Raw genomic sequence first — 19,999 nt, 5'->3', positions numbered from 1 at the left:
ACATTCATCACAACACCGGAAACCTCGCGGAATCTCGCGTCTAAATAGTCTCGCCTGGTCTCACAGATAGGGGGGGTTCGAGGGCTAGTGGGAGATTGATTGAGAGTCTAGTCAAGTGCAACATAACTTAATTCATTGTATTATATATTAGAAATAGCCTACCAGACAATCGTGTTTCAGTTCAGCTTTTACAATTATCTTTTTTTTTTTATTTCGAAAGTGTCAATCAGACCTAACAGACCTAAACTAACCTAGACTAGAGCAACCAAGTTTCAAGTTTCAAGTTTTATTGTCACATACTTAGCAGTAGGCTAAAGCGAAAGTCTTCTGCCACAGTTGCATTAGTGCAAGAAGGTGTAAATAAATACATGGGGGGCAGTAGGGGGACCTTACATAAAGAGAGTTGAAGAAGGACTGTACAGTAGCCTACCATAGCCACAATATCCATATATGCTCACATTATAGACCCTTTCAACAAGGTAAACAAAAACAATGCTTGAACGTTCTATTTGGGCCCCAATCTACTTCCTCTGCATTAAGAGAACATATGGAATGTTAAAAAGGAAGCCTTGTGATGCTGATACATAGATGTGAACTATGATGCTGATAATATAACTCTCTTGAAAGGGTCCATACAGCCATATACATGGTGCTGGTCATATAATTAGAATATCATCAAAAAGTCGATTTATGTCAGTAATTCCATTCAAAAAGTGAAACTTGTATATTATATTCATTCAGTACACACAGACTGATATATTTCAAATATTTATTTCTTTTATGATGATTATAACTGACAACTAGGCCTAATGAAAATCCCAAATTCAGTATCTCAGACAATTCGAATATTACTTAAGACCAATACAAAAAAGTTTTTTTTTTTATGTTGGCCAACTGAAAACATGAAAAGTATGTACAGCACTCAATACTTAGTTGGGGCTCCTTTTGCCTGAATTACTGCAGCAATGCAGCGTGGCATGGAGTCGATCAGTCTAGCACTGCTCAGGTGTTAGAGTCCAGGTTGCTATGATACTGGCCTTCAGCTCTTCTGCACTGTTGGGTCTGGCGTATCGCATCTTCCTCTTCACAATACCCCATAGATTTTCTATGGGGTTAAGGTCAGGCGAGTTTGCTGGTCCATTAACAGGAATACCATGGTCCTTAAACCAGGTAGCTTTGGCACTGTGTGCAGGTGCCAAGTGCTGTTGGAAAATGAAATCTGCATCTCCATAAAGTCGGTCAGCAGCAGGATGAAGTGCTTTAAAACTTCCTGGTAGATGGCTGCATTGACCCTGGACCTCAGAAAACACAGTGGACCAACACCAGCAGATGACATGGCACCCCAAACCATCACTGACTGTGGAAACTTTACACTGGACTTCAAGCAACGTGGATACTGTGCCTCTCCTCTCTTCTTCGACTCTGGGACCTTAATTTCTAAAGGAAATGCAAAATTGACTTTCATCAGAGAACATAACTTTGGACCACTCAACAGCAGTCCAGTCCTTTTTGTCTTTAGCCCAGGCGAGACGCTTCTGACGCTGCCTCTTGTTCAAGAGTGGCTTGACACAAGAAATGCGACAGCTGAAACCCGTGAAACCCAGCTGAAACCGCATACATCTGTGTTGTGGTTCTTGAAGCACTGACTCCAGCTGCAGTCCATTCTTTGTGAATCTCCCCCACATTTTTGAATGGCTTTTGTTTCTCTCCAGACTCCACTCTGCAGTTATCCCTATTGCTTGTACACTTTTTTCTACCACATCTTTCCTTCCCTTCGCCTCTGTGCTTGGACACAGCTCTCTGTGAACAGCCAGCCTCTTTAGCAAGGACCTTTTGTGTCTTGCCCTCCTCGTGCAAGGTGTCAATGGTTGTCTTTTGGACATCTGTCAAGTCAGCATTCTTCCCCATGATTGTGTAGTATAACTGAGAGATGTAAAGGCTTTTGCAGGTGTTTTGAGTTAATTAGCTAGAGTGTGGCACACACACACACACATATTTACACACACAACCACTATACTTGCATGCAAAGCATAAATAAAATCTCATGGACATATGGGACATGTCATTTAGGATTCTTGTTGGAAAAAACTCTCTCTGAATCGTGTGCGGGTGGTAATGCTCCGAAAGCGCTTGCCAGAGGGAAGCAGAGAGAAGGAGTGAGCTGGATGGCTGTCATCTTGATTATAGAATCAGCCCTCCTCTGACAGTGTGTGGAGATCATTTGAACCTGAGAGAGTTCAGCCCCAATGATTTTGGATGCAGTCTGACAGTCGACTTGACAACACTTTGAGATCGTGAGCAGACAGGTTCCCCAGCCACACTGTGATGCATCCAGTCAGGACGCTCTCAATAGTGCAGCGATAAAAGTTCACCAGGGTTTTTGTTCCCACCCCAAGCTTTTGCCTCCTCAGAAAGAACAGTCTCTTCTGTGCCTTCTTGAGGATACAGGTGGAGTGTAGGGACCATGAGAGGGAATCATGCAGGAACCGATCTGGTCATTTCCACAGGTGAATCATTGATGCAGAGACGGACGTGATCGACCTTTCTTCCTGAAGTCGATCTCCTTTGATGTTCAGGGAGAGGCTGTTGTTGTGGCATAGCCTCACTCTCCTCCTTTCTGTAGGAGCCTATATTGCTAATCACTGTAGTATCTTCTGCAATTAACTTGATGATACTGTTGAAGCAAGGCCAAATTTGGCCGGAGCATGACTGATAAACGATATTCAAAGTCTGTAGCCTTCCCAACTTTTTTTTTTTTTATTTAACTGAGGGACGTTAAAAACCTTTCCTCTTCACCATACACAAAGTAGTCTACCACTGCATTTTGGCAGTGCACTACAGGTTTGTTAGCCACTCAACTCTGAGTTGCAGTTCTTTTGTCTACAGATTACAAAACATTTTAATTACGAACTTCGCCGGTGCATTATTAATTTATTCCTTAGTCACGTGAGGCGCAGCGGCCGATTCGTTTAGGATGACCACAGAAAATGGCGGATGTTGAGGAGTTACGGGTAGGCGAACGTGTTATGACAGCTAGCGACTGTAATGCTTTATTTCAAGTTTACAGTGCTCTGTTGTAAGTTAAGAACATCATTTTTTAGTTTACTAAAATTATAGCTTTACACTTTTCACGGAAGGGGCAATGAGGCTCATATTTTACCATCAGGCGGTCACCTTTAGGCCAGCGTAAAAGAAGAAATGTTCTCATCTATCACAGGGTTCGCTATCCAGCTAGCTAGATAGCTAGCATATCTGCTTAGCAAACGGTAGTCAAGTTAGAAGGTTAACTTTTGAATAGTTTGCTATAAATACTAAAATAGCCTAGGTGTATTCAGCTTAATTAGATGGTGAGGTAGGTAAGTAACTTCCTAACTTACGGCTATCTTAGTGGTAGTTTTGATAATTCCGCACTGTTCTGGAAAATGTTTGTTATGATAACTAGCCATTCTTCGACACACTGCTAGCAAGCTGACAAGTTATTTTAGACAACTGTGCATTTTGTATGTTTTTCCATTACCCGTTACGGGTTTGTTTGGTGTGCGCTTGCTTACTTAGTCTATCTAGTCTTTGGAAATGTCTCCCATGTGAAGTGTTATGCTAAAGCTACAACTTGTGGTCGTGTGCTATTTTGTCTTATTTTTCCTTGAATGTTATTTTAATCGGGCAAGGCAAATTCTGACCCTGCGATTTAGCAATGCTATTTGGCTAGCTACTTAGCCAGGTGATGGTAAACAACTAACCGACATGCCTCTTCTTAGTTTACCTGGACATGTTTTACTTTTGTTTTTCCAAGTTAACTTGATATGTATCTGAGATACAAGAACGTTATATCTTAAACTAGAAAAACATTGCAAACTCTTGCCAACAATTTCGCTTGGTTTGGTTAACATTAGAGTTGGCGAGCTCTGCCATTGTTTACATGCAACCACCATCACTTAGCTTGCTAACGTTAGCTGTTGATGTTGGATTAGCTTGCTATCCTGATTATAGATAGGGATTTGTTTATCTGATGCATTGCTGAAATCATGTGAAAATATGGTTGAGTATTTGTGTCACTATATCCCTATTTAGCTAGACTCCACAGCAGAGTGCTTGTACAAACCCCAGCAGGTCATATAAACTTCAGTAAATCAAATAAGTTAGTATGTTTGTTGGGGGTAAGATGCAGGGGGTCCCTTTGTCTTATTAGTTCGTGGTCTTTCAAGTTTTTAAGATCATGTGAGCGTGTTTGTTAATGCTTTGAACAAGATTCCGTGAACTACCTTCTAAATTTATGTGGGATCTGATCATTAATTTCTGGAAACGTTGTGTGATGTCTCATTGTTAATCTAATGGGTCTTGGACTTTATTCTCAACATTTTAGATGCTTTTAGGTCACATTTGTTAAGGATTTAAAAAAGAAAAATGGATAAACACATAAGAACAATCAAGCATGGACCATATAATGAAGGGTCAGTCGGGGTTTTCTTACTCTTCTGTGGGATTTTGAAACGGGATTGTTTGGGAGGGTTGTGGTCACTGTCATTCAGTGTCTGGGCTGGTGTTGGTGGGATCTTATACTCTCCAAAAGTCATAATCCTCCATGTGTTCTGTATAATTACGTTGTGACGTTTTGAAGTATATTTTTACTATTATGCTGTGTGTTCAAGAAAATGTGAGCCTATAAATTTGGATGACATAATGCAGTATAACAAGTTACTTTCTGTTCTGTCGTTTTGATATCTGACACAGCTTTGCTTATGTCCTCTGCTATTCTTGTGTCCTGTGGTTACAGTAGCCATGTTATATGTTTGAATGTGTGTTAATGCAATGCCTCTGTGTGATTTTCACGTTTGTTTTTGCAGAACATGGTATCAAGTTTCCGAGTTTCCGAGCTACAAGTGTTGTTGGGCTTTGCTGGACAGAACAAAAGTGGTCGCAAGCACGAACTTCTGCTGAGGGCCTTGCACATGCTTAAGAGTGGATGCAGCCCGGCAGTGCAGATCAAAGTCAAAGATCTTTACAGACGACGCTATTCAAGGGCAATTGATAGTCTTCCTAATTTGGCAGCCTTCAAGGCAAACCTGCAGAGCTACTTTCAGGCAGAGGCTGAGACGGCAGTTGTTGCCACTGACCTGTCTGGTTCTGGGCACTCGGACTTGGAGCATCTCAGCCCAGATTCCTCTCTCTTTCCGGAAGCGAAACCAACGATAAATATGCAGCAGGGCACGCCACTCATGCCTCCTGTGCATCCTGATGTGCAGATGAAGTCACTTCCGTTCTATGATGTGCTGGATGTCCTGATCAAGCCCTCTAGTTTGGGTAATTGTTAGCCACTCATGTGATTCTTCAGCTCAGTGTCTTTGTGATTAATACAATTACCGATCAAATGTTGCTATTTGCAGGCCCATGTACTGCTCAGAGGTTTCATCAAGAGAAGTACTTCATCTTTGCCTTGACTCCGCAGCAAGTGAGAGAAGTTTGCATATCCCGGTAAGGCCTTTTATTAAACAGTAAGAGCACGATCAGTTTCATGTGTATGCTTCACACCTGAACCTCTACTTTGTTTTTTGGCATAGGGATTTCCTTCCTGGTGGCAGAAGAGACTATATGGTCCAAATTCAGTTGAGGTAACAAATTCTTGTCATCATGGTGCATATCTAGCTATAAATTTGTCTGTCTGTCTGTTATTCGCATATCTCTCAAACCGTTCGTCCGATTGATTTCAAACGTGGCAGGTGTCTTGCCACGGGCACAAGTAAAGTAATGCAAATTATATAGTTAAATATATCGGTAAAAGAAGCACACGTTGGCTTTCTCTGCTCTACTTTATCCACTCCCCCTTTCACACAACACCGTAGGCTTGCATATTTATCGAACCGTTAGTCCGATTGATTTCAAACTTGACCGGTGTCTTGCTACGGGCACGAGTAAGTGCAGTGCCAAGTAATGCACAAGATATTGTTTCTCTATATTGGTATGAGAAGCACAGCACTGAATCAGGGCACAGCGTGGGTCAAGATGCAAGATATTTGGATGATTACCTAGCCTGACGTTGTCATACTAAAATTCTAGTCAGAATATGAGTCTGATACTGCTCCATTGGGACGTAATTATGGGGCGTGTTTTTAACCGATACAGGGGGGAATGCCTCTGCACTCAATTGGATAGACCTAACCAATCAGAGCAACAAAATAGCTTACCGTGAGATGTAGGAAGAACACACGAACCATCCTTCTTCTTCACAAATGCCTTAACATTGTTTTCTGGTCTTTTGTAAAAGTTATTGTGCCGTCAATATCTCCTACAACTAGGGATGTAACCATTACCGGTATAATGGTAAACCGCGATAAAAATGTTGACTAACAATTACCGTTTTCATTTAAAATATCATAATTATCATGGTTGATTACCGCGGTGTGGAAACCGTGTGTTTAATCCTTCCCAGCTTCATCAAGCCTGCTTCTGACATACAGTAGGCCTGGTACAATGAAACAAAACTGGTACCCTACTGATTCTGTTGTCTGATGGTTTTAACTTGGATTCGGATTAGGCTACACCTGATTATAAAAGGCGGAACATTTTCACCGCAAAATGTGCACTGTATCATGTAGCCACTCTGCGTATTTTTATATTTGCGTCCACATTAAATCCATCCCACTCATGTTATCAGGAGAAGACAGTAGCCTAAAGTTTTATTTTAAACAATTACCTTGGTCTCACTCATTGGATCGAAATAATAGAAATGGCAAACTCCAAGTCATGGTAGGGTAAGTTAAGCTATAAGCACATAGCCAATTAAACATGACCAAGGAAAAAGTGAACAGGACACTTTTTGAAACTAGTTCAGCTTGTGTAGGCCTATCAGTGCTTTCTGAAAATATTGAACAAACTTTTAAAAATACCGCGATAACACAGAAAACCATGATAATTTTGGTCACTATAACCGGTTACATTTTCATACCGTTACATCCCTACCTACGACACTCGTTAGCGAAATCTAAGTGATACGTAGCAGGGTAGGCTATTAGGAAAAACTGATATTTCCCCTCCGTTTTTAAAAATAATTCCGTTGAACACAGATATGCTACAAACATGTTATAAACAGCTGGGGAAGGTTGTCGCAAATCCCTCGAACAGGTGGTCAATCAGAGATTTCAAACGAACGACAGAAAAACATGTCACAATGCAACACGCTGTTTTCCCTTAATGAAAGTGAAACCATGAGTTTTCCCACATCTCATCTTTGGCCAAAGTTTTCAGCAATTATTGTTTTCAGTGATGAAACCTCATTGAAAAAATATGCATTTTTCCATATGGGGTCTGTTTCCTTCTAGCCACAGCGTTTTTGATGCAAACAAAATCCACCTAAGCGTGCTCAGATGACATGATAGACAAGGCGCTGTTGCTCACTTGTCTATCATCGTAAAGCCTGATTTGATTGAACAGAATTTGTCGGAACAGCTGGTTCGAGCATAGTTGCTCCACAACGGAGCAATGCCACACCGAACTTCCCGACCTCAAATGTTGTAGGGGGGGCTAAGTTCGGCTGGCACCCAGGCTAATGATTACCATGTCTGACCTCAACAATAAGGACTCCTTGTATACAGTTTGCTTGCATAAAATGGTTTCCGCGAAACAACACGCCATAAAACAGTATGCAGTGGCTATTCAAAATGACGTGCAATAAACTGACACTTCGAATAGCCCAGGCTACTTTGGACTTGAGACTTTGAATAAACAAACGACAATTCCGACTGCAAGGTCCCAAATTGAAACAAGCGATAGGCTAATGGTCCCAAATTTAAGGACGTTTCAGAATGCCACACAGCTAGACGACGAGTGGCAGACAGAGCGACATGTCACTATAAAGGCTACCAGAGATTGTTGACTCACATCGTTGCAAATATCATACGATGATGCATCATTCCACAAAATGCTTTGTCTTCTCAATCAGGAAGTTACTCAATAAGCTTAACAATAGACGTATAGCCTTACCTCAAAACAGCTGTTTGGCTTATGTCACATTAATTATAGGCTACTATATTATAATATAATATTCAGTATTCATTATTGAATGCTTAGCTTATTTGTTTTTTTCCTATCATCCTATCTATTTTTTAAGCAGGCATACATGCGAGCATGTTATTGAGCTACAGGTTTTCTACAGGAATGGCATATTTGAATGGGCACTGCACTAGTAATTACTAATTTGGCAAGACTGGGAATCTTATACTGAGACTTAATTAATTATTCAACAAGTTCTTTCAGAATATGTACATGATCTGTGTTTTCTATGCTAGGTTTTGCCTTTCGGAGACCAGCTGTCCTCAAGAGGATAATTATCCAAACAGCCTATGTATCAAAGTCAACGGAAAGCTCTTCCCACTACCTGTAAGTGGAACAATAAATGCCACTAATAAGCTTTTATTCTATTCCAAGAGACTGTCTACAATGATAATGGATGATGAAACACCAGATCCTGCTAAAATGTATTTTGGCAATATGTGTGAGATCATCTCTACATTGCACTTGGAAGACTAAAAATGGAAAGGGAAACTGAAAGAACATTTAGAAAGCAGCCATGAATTAATTATTTAAACGTTTTCTCTGTTGTTGTTGTTGATTTCAAGGGGTTTGCACCACCCCCTAAAAATGGAGTGGAACAGAAAAGACCAGGGAGGCCTTTGAACATAACATCACTCGTCAGACTGTCTTCTGCCGTACCCAATCAGATTTCTGTCACATGGGCACCAGAAATTGGAAAGGTATAAACATTTTTCTTATTGCCTTCATCCCCAGGTAGGAGGTTGAGGAGAGTGTTGTAATCGGTTATGTCTATGTGTCCGCTCAAATACCGTAAAAAGTAGCTTCCTAGTCCGTTTGGTACTTCAAAGTGTTATGTTGTGTTGTGTCAATTCTGTAGTTTGAGGTCACACTTTGAAGGTGTTTTTTATTTTTTATTATTATTTCTACTTAATTAGTCATGTTTTGTGTGTTTTGCAGACATACTCCATGTCGGTGTACCTTGTGAGGCAGTTGACCTCTCCGTTGCTGTTACAGAGGCTGAAAATGAAGGGGATACGGAACCCTGACCATTCACGAGCATTGAGTAATGATTCTAACCATGCACAATATTACACATGGCACTGATACAGAAATTTACTGGAAGGTGACCTAGGTAGACAATTATTCTAACCATGCACAATATAACACATGGCACGGATACAGAAATCTGCTGGAAGGTTTAGCCGAAACGGATCACCTATGCAGGTCATTGTTGGCACAGCATCAGGCAATAAAAAGTGCAGTAATATGAGTTTAATACATGATTTTTCATGTATTATTTCTAGTTACATGAATAACGTTATAGTTTCAGGTAAAATTAATTTTAATACACCACCTAGAGTGATTTGCATAGTTTTGTTTTTATTATTGATTGAGGATCATTCCAAGAGCCATGTAGAATTCAGGCTTTGAGGCTGTACCTACACATTGGTTCATTGTAATCACCTTTGTTTGAAAACTGAATTGGGGATTTATGTGGTTTTAGGTAGGTACCTTTATAGATATTGTTTTTATACATCCAAGTAGAGATCATAATGTGACCAAAACGTTCTGTAAAACAAAAAAATTGGACTTCTGTTTCCTTTCTTAAATATATCCCCCATTTCCTAGATTCTTCTCAAAAGTTTCAGTGGTTACGAATAAATGTTCAAAATTCTGGATAGTCACAAACTCACAAAAACGTAAGTGACTTTTAGTATCACCCAAAAGACTGCTTTGCCTTTTGAAATACTTGGTTATCGTTAATTGACAGAATGTAGACCCCTTTCTCTTGACTTGTATTCCCTGTGGTATTCAGTAGAGGGCAGCAACATTCAAACATCTTGTTCCTGTAATTCCACACCTTAAGTGCTACCTCTTGCTACAGTTTGTAAATAGTGGCTCAGATTTCTCTTTTCAATTGAAATCTACTCTTCCCTTCTGCAGTTAAAGAGAAGCTCACTGCAGATCCCGATAGTGAAGTTGCCACAACCAGTTTACGAGTCTCCCTTATGTGCCCAGTAAGTGTTTGTCCCCTCTCTGCATTTATGTCCACTTTTGTACATTTATCGTATTGGCTCCTTCACATGATGACTCATTATTTATGCGCAGCTTGGGAAGATGCGCCTCACCGTGCCATGTCGAGCCGTCACCTGCTCCCACCTGCAATGTTTCGACGCGGCGCTTTACCTGCAGATGAACGAGAAGAAGCCCACCTGGATCTGCCCAGTGTGTGACAAGAAGGCCACTTACGAGAGCCTCATTATAGATGGGTGAGCCACACGATTGCGAGTCCTTGAGTGTAGGGTGTTCCACTGAACAGCAGTTTAAATAAGTGGTCATTTCCTCTGTCTAGGCTGTTTATGGAGATCTTAAACGATTGTACGGATGTGGATGAAATAAAGTTCCAAGAGGATGGGACGTGGTGTCCCATGAGACCAAAGAAGGAGGCGCTAAAAGTGTCGTCACCATCCATCCCCAAAGTTGAAAGTGAGAAGCCTACACATGCACTTGCAATAACAGCCACTCATGAACTCACACATTGTTCACTTACTACTGAACCATCAATTCCACATTAAGAGTATAAGAAGTAACACCTGTGTACACCTGGTAGGTTCTGCACCTGTGCGGCAGTGTGCCGTGATACCTCACGCCGAGGTGAGCAGCTCCAAGAAAGCTGATGTGATTGACCTGACCCTGGACAGCTCCTCGGAGGACGAACAGGATGTGGAGCCTCCCCACAAAAGACGCTGTGTGTACATGTCCAAACCGGAGGACATGCATGGAAAGGGGTGAGCTGTCTGGCTAGTGGTTGAAAGTGCCACCGCTGCCTTGTAAATGTATTTATGCACACTATAGTTTCACTTTTGTTAACATTGGGATATGTGGTATTTGGTCTTGGCGGAGTTCTGCAGTCTCTGAGAGCCCTTCTAGTGTTGCAAAGAACACTCATGTAATGTGCGGGTGATCTTTAGGTGGTAATGGTTTGTTTGTTTGTTTGTTTTTTATTTATTCAGGGTGTTGGCCTATCAGCCCCCAGCTGTGCGGGTGCCAAATGTGCAGGGTCTGGACCCAACTTACCTGGCGTCCTCCTTGGCAGACTATGCAGTACCATACCATCACTCAGCCCTGTCCACTATTCCTGCAGATATGCAAGGTTTGCTCATGTGCTTCTAAGTTTTTTGTTGTTGTTTTTAATGCAAAACTTGAGTGTAATCACAAAGTCTGTGGAATACAACTTCATTATTTCATTTTCATCCTTTAGGTCTGGATTTGTTTTCTTTAATTCAAGGAGACCCACAGGTATGTGATTGGCCTAATGTAGAATCCCTTTGAGTACATGAATGGGAAAAGAGGTGTGTTATCACTTCTGAGTATGTGCTTTGAAATGTTGGGAAAGTATTTATTTCTTACATTGCATGTGGGTGTTGCGCTCTGCTCCACAGCATTATCGGGCGCCCATGTTCCTGGACAACCTGTCCAGCAGCCTCCAGAGTGCCACCACCAGCGGGAGCCTGGTGTCGTCCTCGAGTCAGTACGAGACGGTCGCCACCACGCACAGCACCAGCTCCAGCCACGAGACGGGCGTCATCACAGGGGGAACGGCCACCAGCATCTCCGACATAATATCACTAGACTAAAGTTCACTCAAAGCCACCGCCTTCCTGCTCTCCACTAGCCTGGAGCAGAAGGGCCACTCTAAAGGACCTCCCCCAACCAACCCAAGCCCTGGGACTATGAGGCCCTAGAACTGATTATAGGGCTGTCACTCACTCGCACCAGCCAAGGGTTATTCATGATTATGACAACGATGATGTAACGAGGACTTTTTTTTTGTGCGTTGCCTTTTTGATGGGACAGGTGGAACTCACAAGCTTTGAGTGCAAGGACGATGGATGCTGGACACGTCGCGACCGTGCTCAATGCACACGCAGCTCCGTGAATGTTCAGTGAAGGCTTTCTTCGGCAGCTGATTTCTGTTTTATTTTATGTTACCTAGTTCTCTACAATTCATGCAGTGAAACGTTATCTCATTCTTTCGGTTCTACTTTAGTTCCAGCAATAAAATGTCTCGTCATTTAAATATTGTACATTTACGTATGAACTGTTGATGGTCCAGATTGTGCCCTGGTGTATTGCATCAATTCAGCTGTTTTTAATAGTTTGTTCCTGGGTTTATTTTATATGTGGACATGTGAAAAGAACTTTGTAATACATCACATGCTATCTTCTATTTCACCAAGAGACTTAAAGGGCCAACGTTGCTTCCCTTTTGAAGCTATTCAAATAATTTAAATGTAATAACCTTGTTTCCACACTACATTTGGGAACTGCCCTCTGCTGACCCAAGCAGTATAGTGTACTTGATGGCATACTAAGAGAATACTTGACAAGTGATGTTTCCATAGATTCTTATGTTTTGTGGTGCTCACTTGCACCATCACAATGTCAAGAGCACTATTAAATTGGGATATTTGTAATAACATTGTATGTACCTTTTCCCAGCAAGCATAATGATATTGAAAGGGATTCAGTCTGTCGTAATCCGCAAAAAGCAAGAACAGAACGACCTGTAGTCACATGGTTATTGTATTTGTAGACTTGTCATTCTTGCTGCATCACTGACATGTGAGCGCCACATGAACTGTTACGGCTCTTACAAACAGTTGCAGTGCTGGAGACGCATCCCATCCGTTTCTCCCGTCGCTCGCGTTGAGAAGTTCAGCTGTTGCTGCACCGACAGACTGCACCGGCCAATCAAGCCAATCGACTGACGGCACCAGCCAATCAAATTACTGTTATACTTCAAGTCATTTGCATAGCTACCGTTGGGAACACCCACTGGCATGCGTTGACGGAACGCAACTGTGTGTAGGAGCGGTTACAGATTTGACATGGTGCCACATTAAAAGAAAGAAATCCAAAATGTCTTACTGGATATGAGCCATACATTTAATTACAAGTGAAAGCATGTCTACATTTGGTTGTGTCAAATATGAATATTGATACTCAAGCCCTCCTTTATAACTATTTAGTCTTTTTAACCATTGAGACTAAGGTTTCATTTAACAAAAATTGTCCTTAAAAATTAAATGCCCTCATGTTTTTATTATGACCTGTCTGTAACAGATTGTGTATCAGAAACAGTTCCGTAAAACAAGCCGTCACAAGCCTGGTCAACTTGTGGAATTTACATCAAGGTTTCTTTTGTGCTTTCGATCTTAACAAACTGCTACAAGAAGCAATTGTGTAGTTGAAATGCCATCTAGCCAAACTAAGCATGGAAGCCATGTTATCATTTAGAATTATGAATTGGCCATGGAACACAAAATATGGTGCTAAGTTTTATTTGCTGTTGATATTACAATACTTAACACTGTCCTTTTTTCTTTCTTTAATTTTTTGTTTCATACTGTAAACGTTCACCCGTACACTTCTGTATTATTTTTCTGTATTTTCTTTTATTATTTTACATGTAATAAGCAAGATCTACATTGGCCAGATGTATTCTGGACTGTCATGGTGATTACAGTTTGTCCAGAAAGTTGTCAAGAGCTGGGATTCCTTCCTTAAGGCCCTTGCGTTTACGTGTCTCAACCACAACCTGGCATGGCTTGCTGGCGGCGTCATAGGGATCACCTGGGAGAATCTGCCAGTGGTCAAAGACACATTGGGGAAAGGCTTGGCCACCTGTGTTGGACCTCAGGTCTGCTGTGAACCCTGGTGGAAAATAAATATTTATATGTAACATACTTGAACTCTTAACTTTTTTCTTTGCTTTCATCTTATCACTGCCCCCCAGTAACCCCATTTGGGGTTACTGATCGCACTTGATCAAACTTACCAAAGGATTCGTTTACAGGGAGGAAGGCCTTAACAATGAAAATAGGTGTTCCTGCAACTTGGGACTCCTCAAACACATGCCCTCGTTTCCTATTCAGGACACCATAGATTCCTCCAACAACTTGCTCTGGACACTGAAACGACAAATGAACAGTTCAGCAGCAATATACAGTATATTACTAGTGGAGCATCTTTATGCACAGTAATTTTCTGTGTATTAGCCGCATTGTGTATAAGCCGCAGGACAGTGTTTTATCTAAGTTAAAAGAAACAAACCCATATTAATACCATATTAACTGCCCCTGTGTATTAACCTCATAGCTTAAGAAATTTTGCAAAATCAATGTACAAGCCACGGCTAATAGTTACGGTAGTAGAGTTCTTATGTTGGTACTGTTGAAGTGCAGTGGTTAAGGGACAGGTACATGTGTGTAACAGCAACTGAAATTACCTGGATCTCCACCAGATAAATGGGTTCCATCAGCCTTGGTTGTGCTGTCAGCGCAGAAGCGTACAGAACCCTGCGGGCTGTGGGAATGATCTGGCCACCACCTCTATGGATGGCATCAGCATGCAGAGTGACATCATGAATGTCGAATCGTGTTGCACGCATGTTCTCTTCACAGAGAACACCCTGGAAGATGACAAAGTTCTCTCATTAAAAGTGTGCCTCCACAACTACCAAGGACCACATCATTTTGGAGAATGTATGCATTGCTGGAGTATTATTCTCAAATGGTGCGTCTAACTCACTTCTTTGGTTGCCCACTGAAAACCTGCTACAACACTGTCTTTGATCTCATTCAGGTACTGAACTCCTTTGGTCACATCAAGCAGGATGTTGGGTCCAGTACCGTCTGGGCCGAAGCACCAAATCTTGCGGGCCTCACCCACATCCCACTCGTACTTCTCGGCGAGGTAACGAGCACGCGTCTTCAGCTCCTGTCGTGAGGACACGTCGCCCTTGTCAATGTCCTCCGCCAATCCGTCAGGGAAGGGTTTGGCCTTCATGTACAGGCGGTTGTGCTTGTTGGGGGACTTGGACAAGCAAACTTGATCGGATTCTTCGCTAACTGTCTCACGGTATGACACCACCGGGTCAGATTTCTGTGGAAAATGGAGAGTGCATAAAGTGTCATCTGCCATGACCATTTCAAAATGAGGAAAGTAGGCTACACAACAAGCTTTCCAACCTTGAGAGGAATACAGGCATGGTCTTCCTCCAGGTCTTTCAAGCAGATCTCCAGATGCAACTCTCCAGCGCCGGCCACAATGTGCTCACCAGACTCCTCAATGATACACTATCAGAAAGATACACAACTTACTTTGAATCTCAACATATCTCCAACCAGTTTGGGGTTGTCCCTGACACCAGCTAGGCTCCTACTAACCTGGACCATAGGGTCAGACTTGGCCAGACGCTTCAGGCCCTCCACCAGCTTGGGCAGGTCAGCGGGGTTCTTGGCCTCCACGGCCACTCTCACCACAGGGCTAACGCTGAACTTCATGACACGCAAGTTGTGTGCATGTTCAAATGTGGAGATGGTGCCTGTCTTCACCAGGTACTGGTCAACTCCGACCAAGCCCACGATGTTGCCACAGGGCACGTCTTCGATGGGCTCCACATAGCGTCCCATCATGAGAATAGTTCTGTGTTAAGAGGAATCAGGGGAGGTTTGTTGAAGAAGTACATCAAAGGACTACCCTAAAGGCTGTGCTCTGTGAAATACAATTAAAAGTTCACCAAGCAAATACTGGTTGTGTGAGATCTTCAATTCTAGATTTCGAAGACAGTACACACAATATTTAAGAACAAACCTCTGGATTGGCTTTATATACAGATCCTCCTTCTTGCCAGGTGTGTAGTTCGGCCCCATGAGGCGGACCTTCTGTCCTGTGGCCACCATGCCAGAGAAGACACGACCGAAGGCATAGAACCGACCTTTGTCGGTGGTGGGCACCATTTTGGAGATGTACATCATCAGAGGTGCTTTTGAATCACAGTTTTTAATACCTATTGGAAAACAATATTATTGACATTATTGACAGTGAGTGTAATATGGTAACTAGTACCCTACTCTAGGACACTCTATTTCAATTAGCTACAGTAATCATTGTATGTGTGTCCAGTCATTTCATGCGAGGTAAGTGGTGAATGAGCAGTGGAGTACACTAAACACTGACCCATTGCAGCCTCATCGTCACCAGGACCCTCGTAGAGCAGCTCGCAGCGGTACTTCTGGGCTGTGACTGGGGAAGGAAGGTGAATGGTGATCATCTGGAGCAGGGCATCGCCTGCTGGCAGCCAGCGACGCATCACTGCCTGGAAGGCAGAGAGAAATACTGGGTTGGGGTTTGACCATAGTGATGCACATCAATGTCTGTCAGTTCTTGTTCTTTACATCACTTTTTTGTCTTTTGTTCTCTTTCTCACCTTCAGAAGGGGTTTCCCTTCCTTTTCCCTGTCATCGACATCAAGCTTCACGTCAAGTTTCTCAATCAGCTTCTGGGTTTCCTCCTTGTTGAAATTCATGATGGCATCGAAAACCTTCACAAACAGAAGAACTAGTGAGTTTTCAATGGAAAAGGTGAAGGCTGAAACAGATTCAATCGGATGTTGTATGTGTTTCAGTAAATAGTTAGTAAAACACATACCTTAAAAATAGGATCCAAGACTAGTTGGCAGAATGTACGCGGGAGTTTCTTGCCCTCTGCATTGTTGCCAGTTTTGCTGAACTTCCCGTTAGCTGGATCAAAGTATCTATAAAATTAAATAGAAACAATGAAAATAAAACACTAGAAAACCTATTACTCATTAATATAAAATACCAGCATATTAAGCACCAAGACCTTAATCAGTCACCATACTATCAATTGTGCATGTATACATAAATAATATAAATGAAACATAGACACTACCAGACACAGGATTTTAGAGGCTTTATGAGCAGAACATACTTATCTCCCCAGAGCTTCTTCATCATGTCCTCCACTTTCTTGGCACGCTCTGGGGGTGTAAGCTGGCCTTTCTTGTCACTCTTGGCAGTAAATTTGGCCACATACATTTCGGCAAACTGCTTCAGAGTGAACGCCCAGCCATGAAGACCTGAGCCAAATCCAACTGTACCCGCCACAGGGTCCACCTGAAGTGGAAACACATGCCAAGATACAGTTACTACAGAGATTATGCATACTCTACATGAACAAGGAACACGTCAGGCTTCTGTTTATTAATCTAAATATCCAAATAATGTATCATGTATCTATGAAGTCAGCCATTATCTTTTTGCTGTTTTTGCAGTTCTATCACATCAAGAGAAAAAATTTATTGTAATGTATTGTAAATGTTAATGTATTGTACCGGTACATGTTTAAGCTTATTTTCAGAATGAGCAGCACTCAAAGAGTATATAGAAGAGAATGTTCAATATACAGTATGATCAACAAAAACTGCACATTTTAGTACAGCACTGTTTGCTGGTCCTTTACTTCAAATCAAAAGAGTGAAATAATGGGCAATGCTGTAAGAGGCAGGACTGAGAGAAGCTTTTGGACAGTATTGTAAAAGCTGACAAGTCAAAGCTGCTGACCATGATGTTGCCCATTGGTCCATGCTCCCCCTCTCCATAGGTAGAGATGATGACGTTCACATTTTCCACGATGCGTTGGAAGGTCTGGAAAAGCTCATCGGGCTCCAACTGCAGCTCGAGCAATGCGCGGTCCATCTTGTTCATCATCAGAACAGGCCTGATCCTCTCGGCAATGGCCTGTCTCAACACAGTCTCTGTCTGCACACACACACCTACCAGAGAGAGAGAGAGAAGTGCTGTCATATAGGATGCAAATATTGTGTGACTGTGGGTTAGTTCAAGTGTGTCATTACATGGCAAAGCATCTCAGCAGAACCGCAGAATGCAATTACACACTGAATGATCAAATGATCACTGAAATGTTCCTGATATGTCTCCAAACCAACCTATTTATGTTTCCATGACAGTCCTCAGTATTAATCATGTATATGTTGCTACATAAACACAATTACTGGTTGATCTTACCCCAACTTATTTTAAGGTCAGCCCAAATATCAGTTGGTATTGATGGAAGCAGTTATTGGAATCGCATTGCAGTGATCCAGTTTACTTGCCATGATTTTTTGATCATCTGAGATGCACTGCACCTTTCCCATGCTGACTAGGGACAAATTCTCAATACCAATCTGACAGTCATCCGAAAGCTTTTTTTTTTTTAAATATTCTCCAACATCATTGTGTCAGTGCATTACTGTGTTGCGCATGCATGCCTTGCTTTATGCTTAGCAGTAAGAGAGGCTCAAGGCTCACAGTGCACAGCTATAACAGACACATACAACTCAAGGGTCGGTGCCATCATACCTGATACACAGTCTACTACTACAAGAGCACCGTCAGTGACACGCAGAGCAGCAGTCACTTCGGACGAGAAATCGACGTGACCAGGAGAGTCAATCAGGTTAATGAGGAAACCACAGCCATCCTTGCTTTGTTTGATGAAGGCCATGTCATTTTCACTGAGCTCATAGTACAGAGAAATAGCTCTGCAGGGAGGGGTGACACACAACAGGACTGTTAACCGCGGACAAGGTGCGGTGACGTCAAAAACAGAAACTATTTGGGAGTTTCCTTTCGTTCTTAATGTTTGGGTTACCTGTGGAAAATTGTTCATGCCTGTTATACAGGCCTGTACATTTAAATGTTTATTGTTGCAAAATGTGCAGGTCTACATACTGTACATGTTAAGCATGTCAACAAAAAATGAAATATCAACACAAGGCAATACAATTATTAATATTGTTCTAAAACACTTATGGTTATAAGTCAATCAACTGTGAAACAGCAACTGATGTTCACTATTATCAAGTATAATTAATCCACACTTTTAAAGTGGTGTCATCTCACGTGTTCACCAAGTAAACAACCTCCTCCACTATGACCTTTTAACCTGATGAGACACATACGTGGATTTGATGGTGATGCATCTCTCTTGTTCATCCTTTCTTGTGTCAGTGAATCTGGTCTCCCCAGCGCGCGCTGAGGCGATGATGCCAGCCTTGCTCACTAGGGAATCGGTCAAAGTTGATTTTCCATGGTCCACATGGGCGATCACTGACATGTTCCTGATGTTGGACTTTTTGTCCATGATCTCACGAATCTGGTCTACTGTAAAGTTCACCTGAGGACGAAAAACAAGCCGTATTAAAAGAGGTAGCCCACCACTTGCCGTGGGGGGTGCTATTTTACCCACCTTCAAACATTGTCTGAAACGGACTGCGGAGTTTTCTAATATGTAGCCTACCTGCTGCTGAATATATGCTGCAATATCTCGCAGACTCCATGACTGTAGCTAATAGATGTTTACAAGCTAGATCATTTGGTCACATAAACATGGCCACTGAAATATCGTCAGGATGACTGAGACGTCTCCCTTGCCCAATCTGTGGACATGAAACTTTAATACGCACATCTCCTGGAACAGTGGGCGTTAACGGACTATTTATAACATGGGTAACGGTATTCCGGTGTCTATATTCGCTGCATGGACAGGCCTCAACCCAAATGCAAGATTAGAAAACATTATAAATGTGGGCACTTTTGGACGCGATGTGTTTAAAAACCCTTTATTCGAAATGTCCAATGATCGATCACTAGCCTGTGTCATGGTCACCAAAATGATGTGGCGACACATTCACTTGTTTTAGTTTTGTTATAGTTTTACTGACTAATAAGGAATGAAAGTCATATCCTTCATGAAATTGTTTTCGGACATTACGCGTGCCCAAGTTCAAGTGCGCATAATAGTCATACGCATGTTATACAATTACGTCATTGAATGGATAGGTAGGTAGACAACCACTGCTATGTTATTCCAAAACACTCTAGGCTACTACAATTATACGAATTCACGTATCGTTTAAGAATCTTCTAAAATGCAGCAGCCTAATTTAAGTGATTTAAATCGTATATCTCACCATTTTGGCTGTTGGTTCGGTTCCCCGATTCAAGACAGCCTCGGTTGCAGATACCTGACGGTTGTACCTCTCCGTCGGAGGACTGCGGGGGAAAGAGAGAGAATATGACGTAGAATCTCAGTTTAT

The 19,999-nt window shown here is 42.0% G+C and overlaps 2 protein-coding genes across 7 annotated transcripts; one reads left to right on the top strand and one right to left on the bottom strand.

The window, feature by feature from the left end:
- The first annotated feature begins 2,935 nt into the window (after positions 1 to 2,935).
- On the top strand, positions 2,936 to 13,778 carry pias2 (protein inhibitor of activated STAT, 2). 6 transcript variants are annotated; one of them, XM_048243438.1, is made up of 15 exons: positions 2,936 to 3,011; positions 4,364 to 4,451; positions 4,845 to 5,301; positions 5,385 to 5,472; positions 5,559 to 5,609; positions 8,283 to 8,373; positions 8,613 to 8,747; positions 8,986 to 9,091; positions 9,973 to 10,046; positions 10,138 to 10,298; positions 10,382 to 10,515; positions 10,640 to 10,817; positions 11,043 to 11,182; positions 11,291 to 11,328; positions 11,472 to 13,778. In XM_048243438.1, exons 3-15 carry the CDS (start codon positions 4,848 to 4,850, stop codon positions 11,664 to 11,666), a joined length of 1,845 nt encoding a protein of 614 aa, XP_048099395.1. In that variant the 5' UTR covers positions 2,936 to 3,011; positions 4,364 to 4,451; positions 4,845 to 4,847; the 3' UTR covers positions 11,667 to 13,778. The 6 variants fall into 6 exon arrangements, with proteins under 6 accessions (XP_048099395.1, XP_048099394.1, XP_048099397.1 ...); XM_048243440.1 differs by having other exon boundaries at positions 2,992 to 3,076; XM_048243442.1 differs by lacking the exon at positions 2,936 to 3,011 and adding an exon at positions 3,094 to 3,356.
- On the bottom strand, positions 13,466 to 19,973 carry eef2l2 (eukaryotic translation elongation factor 2, like 2). The gene is made up of 15 exons (XM_048243432.1): positions 19,874 to 19,973; positions 18,863 to 19,077; positions 18,261 to 18,442; positions 17,460 to 17,671; positions 16,828 to 17,012; positions 16,525 to 16,630; positions 16,304 to 16,417; positions 16,054 to 16,192; positions 15,688 to 15,883; positions 15,261 to 15,519; positions 15,063 to 15,170; positions 14,623 to 14,976; positions 14,321 to 14,503; positions 13,871 to 14,003; positions 13,466 to 13,746 (listed from the first exon to the last, which is right to left on the bottom strand). Exons 1-15 carry the CDS (start codon positions 19,874 to 19,876, stop codon positions 13,553 to 13,555), a joined length of 2,583 nt encoding a protein of 860 aa, XP_048099389.1. The 5' UTR covers positions 19,877 to 19,973; the 3' UTR covers positions 13,466 to 13,552.
- Positions 19,974 to 19,999: the final 26 nt, after the last annotated feature.

The sequence above is a fragment of the Alosa alosa genome, chromosome 5 (assembly GCF_017589495.1).
Source record: "Alosa alosa isolate M-15738 ecotype Scorff River chromosome 5, AALO_Geno_1.1, whole genome shotgun sequence".
Classification (NCBI taxonomy): Eukaryota; Metazoa; Chordata; class Actinopteri; order Clupeiformes; family Clupeidae; genus Alosa; species Alosa alosa.
The sequence above is the reverse complement of the archived record's forward strand: the minus strand, read 5'-3'. Positions and strand labels throughout refer to the sequence as shown.

Coding starts and splice junctions, on each gene's coding strand:
- eef2l2 (XM_048243432.1), bottom strand. Junction 16,193..16,303: donor AAGGGAAACCCCTTCTGAAG/GTGAGAAAGAGA, acceptor TCTGCCTTCCAG/GCAGTGATGCGTCGCTGGCT. Junction 15,171..15,260: donor AGTCTGACCCTATGGTCCAG/GTTAGTAGGAGC, acceptor TCTTTCTGATAG/TGTATCATTGAGGAGTCTGG.
- pias2 (XM_048243437.1), top strand. CDS start 2,988: ATGGCGGATGTTGAGGAGTTACGG. Junction 8,374..8,612: donor GAAAGCTCTTCCCACTACCT/GTAAGTGGAACA, acceptor GTTGATTTCAAG/GGGTTTGCACCACCCCCTAA. Junction 10,047..10,137: donor GAGTCTCCCTTATGTGCCCA/GTAAGTGTTTGT, acceptor ATTTATGCGCAG/CTTGGGAAGATGCGCCTCAC.